We start from the raw sequence: 3,814 nt of genomic DNA, 5'->3' as shown, positions 1-3,814 counted from the left end.
TTTTTTTTTTTTTTTTTTTTTGGGTGTGTATGTGCATGCTTGTGTGCGTGTTTTCCTGCGTGTGTGTGTGTGCGCGCTCTGCCATGCAGCCGTGCGGAGCAGGTGCCTCCCTGCCTGACACATGAGACCTCGCTGCCCTCGCCGTGGGGCACGCCAGCACTCGCCAGGAAGAGGTAGCTACAGTGCTCTGCCACTTTCTTCACTCTCATCACTTCCTCTCCATTTTCCTTCACCTTCAGTCAACGCTAAAGAGTGCCCACAAGTGGCAGAATTATCATAAAACCCATCCAACTGTCACATGAATGTGTTAGCAAATCATGAAAGTGTGCATGCATGGTGCTAACTGTCAGTTACAGACATGTAGCAGGTTTCTACGAGGAAGAAGAATTCAGATTTGGGCCAAATAACTGAAGAGAAAACATAAAAAAGTAAAGTAATAATGAAAAAATGACAAATTTCATTTCTTTTTTAATCTGACCAACAGTCCAAACCCCAGAGATTCAAGTGAAATGAGAGCTAAAAAACAATAGTCAGCTGATCAATTAGTTGATCTACAACTTTTACAATATTTGATGGATCCAACTTCTCGAATATGATGATTTGCTGCTTTTCCCATGTCCATCTATTATGTGCCCATGGGATAGACTCCAGCCCCACTGTGACCCTGATGAGGATAAGTGGTTACAGATAATGGATCGATGAATAAAATGGAAACAGCAAATCCTCACTTTTGATGAATAACTTGATACAGTAACTTGCTATGATTTTGCTGTAAATGTATTTTCTGTTGATTGACTTATTTCAGCACTAGTTTCTTTTGCTTTTGTCAACTATGAACTTTTCTACCTCAGGCCTATCTTTTAGGCAAGTCTAAAAATGTAGAGATGTTCTTAATTCCATTGATCTCAATTCTTCACGTCTTAATTCTCATTAATTACTTCTTGTTGTACGGATAGAGCAATGATGATGACTCCTCATCTCCCTCTGGAAAAAATCTGTCTGGTGATGCTCTGTCAGAACAGTTGGAGTTGCGAAAACTCCAAAATCAGTACTGTGTGACAAAGCGACAAAAATGAACCAAACTACTGGTCACCACCACAGTGAAATGTGTCCTCTCTCACCACTTTTATTTGAACCACTTTTCCACAGCTACTCTCAGGCAAGGAAAAGTGTGCAGGCTCAGCCAAATCACTGTAGGTCTAAAAGTGGGCATTTTACTTCTCGTCGCATTCCTCTTCACTCTCCTGCTCCTCCCCCTCATTTGCTTCTCTTTTCTCTCAGCTGAAGCTTTTTAAATGTACTCTGCTTCAGTGAGCTATAACAAGTATCAAGGTGAAACTGGGGGTCTCCTCTCAGTAGTCTCCACGTCTGTCTGCCTGGATCCTCTCCAAGGCTGCATATTCATGAGGTGGACTAATTTGACAATTAGCAGTGTTGAGGCCCTTGTCCTTGTTTGTGTACTTCACTAAAAGCTCTTTGTTCATTTTTTTTTATAACACTGTGTCACAATTCACATGACATCACATGATGATAGTAAGGCAGGAACAGTGTTCTGTACACAAAATTCTTGCAGTCGCATCAGAAGTGAGGACAACAAGATGCTATTTGCTCAGGATTTGCTTGGTTTGATTCAGATGAAAACGTCTCCCATCTATCCAAATGATATTCAGTAGCTCCAAACATCTTGTGCAATGAGCTTTTGCCTTGAAGAAAATGGCAGCAGTTCGAGATTTACAAATACAGCAATTAGTTTTTCATATTTCCATTGCTGACTCCTCGGACAAACTGATCTGCCTAAATCTTAAAAACAGTGGTTACATGTGAAAACATGAGTGTTGTTAGATTTCTTGAAGGTTTCCTTCCACACAAAAAAAGCTATTTCATCGTCCATACTAAAATGTGTGTCCCAAATTCATGCTACATACAAAATCTAAGCAGGTTTATAGCATGAATAAGCATAAGAATACCAACAGTCGTGTGATTGACATGCATTGACACACGCAGCCAAACACAAGTCTACCGTGTCTGTTTCTGGAAACTTCATCCTCTCTTGTCATGAAATGCAGCAGATGATACTCTGAAAACAATTCAAGACACTTCCACTTGCCACTGTGAATGTGAACAACCCAGTTAAGTTTCCTGCCTGATATCCAAACCCCTCCAGCACTTTATGCTGACACCCTGATCACTGAAGTTTGACGTCGATTGACTCATCTTGAATCAAGTTGGAGTGTTAAATACAATGCTAATACTGTATTTATTTAACAGAATGTTTGCACTGAGCTATGAAACAAAGTTTCTTCTGTAAATCTGAATATTTAGCAGCCACCTGTATTTTTAAGAGTCAGTTTCATAAACTTGTTTTCTGTAATTTATCTCTGAATGGAAGATATGTCTCAGTTGACTCACTAACTAAATGTGACCTTTTCTCTCTTCCTGTTCTCCCAGACAAGGTTACTACGGTACTTCAGGCCCTCCTGCCCCAGTCAAAGCCCTAACAGACCTGAAGCTCCACTTAGCCAACACTTCCCACCCCGCTTCCTCCTCGTCTTCATCTGACATGGTGGTCATCCACCCGGGGGCCGTTCTGGCCATGCTGGACCTGCTACCCTCCGTCTCCTCCGACAGCCAGCCAGAGGTGAGGAAGTACAAGAAGGAAATGTGCTAACATGCACTTCCTGTTAAAGTGGGTGAAGAGGTCATGTCCAGGGCAGGAAAGACCTTTTTTTTTTGTCAGTTGGACGCACATATTTTTTACATGTCACAACCAACCAGACAGTTTGAGTCGGGCATGCTTGTGTCTCAATACAAAAATGATGGTGACGTCAACATACAGTATTGACGCAACAGTCCTGTAAATCAAATATAAAAGTGAAAACTAAAATCCTCCCCCTTCCTCTCTCCAGCATGCCCTTGATCTACAGCTGGCAGTGGCCAACATCCTCCAGCTCCTGGTGAACAGTGAGAGGAACCAGCAGGTGTTGTGTGAAGCATGCCTCCACCAGCGGCTGTTGCAGCGCTGTAGTCAGGCCCTGGGAGACGAAGACCACCCACTGCACCCGCCACTGCAGAGGATGTTTGAGAGGCTGGCTTCACAGGCCTTGCAGCCAATGGCACTCAGGTACAAATAACTAATACTGTCCTTTTAGCAAATATCAGTATTTCATTTGCTCTTTTCAAAGAAAAAGACATTTGGCCATTTTAGGTCATTTCACCTTTTTTTGTTTTATGTCATCACGTCCTGTACAGCTTTTGACCACTTATAATGTGGTGGAGCAACCTTTTAGGGATCAAAAACAGTGTAGTTGTGTATCCACACAATGCATTTTTGTGATTCATATGAAGATAACTTTTATAAGAGGAAGTATTTTTAATCAGCCTGTGTTGAGATAAGTGCTACTGTTACACATGCTACGAGGCAACCGCTGACATTGAGTTAACATGCATGTTAGAGATATTGGACATTTAGCAACATTTAGTCATTTTTATTCTTTTATTTTTTGCGTTTATTTAATAGCCGACATCACAGAGATGAGAGATTAAGATAGAGAGATTGTAAAAGCAACAAAGGTTCTGACTCAGACGAGACTTCAGGAGTAACCCCGCTAACATGCTACTGTTCTAGCTACATCTTGCAAGCATGCTTATTTTCTTATTGTTACATGTCGAGCCAAACATGGAGGTGAGTTTTTTTTCTTCCAGTGACTGAAAATGACGTTTGGGAAGTATTAATATGCTTTGACAGGGTTCACTGTGTGATGGAGGGCTATGTATGCAGCCATAACTGAGAGATTCTCATTTCCCGCTTGGCTAG

At 41.6% G+C, this 3,814-nt stretch overlaps 1 protein-coding gene across 1 annotated transcript; it reads left to right on the top strand.

Moving 5' to 3' along the window:
- Positions 1-29: 29 nt before the first annotated feature.
- LOC113744863 (WD repeat and FYVE domain-containing protein 3-like) lies at positions 30-3,121 on the top strand (the record flags this gene model as incomplete). Its single annotated transcript, XM_027275916.1, has 3 exons — positions 30-173; positions 2,449-2,638; positions 2,907-3,121. Coding segments are annotated over exons 2-3 (293 nt in total), but the record flags the coding sequence as incomplete, so codon positions are not given.
- Between the last annotated feature and the right edge of the window lie 693 nt (positions 3,122-3,814).

This window comes from Larimichthys crocea, unplaced genomic scaffold, assembly GCF_000972845.2.
Source record: "Larimichthys crocea isolate SSNF unplaced genomic scaffold, L_crocea_2.0 scaffold25214, whole genome shotgun sequence".
In the NCBI taxonomy this organism is placed as follows: Eukaryota; Metazoa; Chordata; class Actinopteri; family Sciaenidae; genus Larimichthys; species Larimichthys crocea.
The sequence above is the reverse complement of the archived record's forward strand: the minus strand, read 5'-3'. Positions and strand labels throughout refer to the sequence as shown.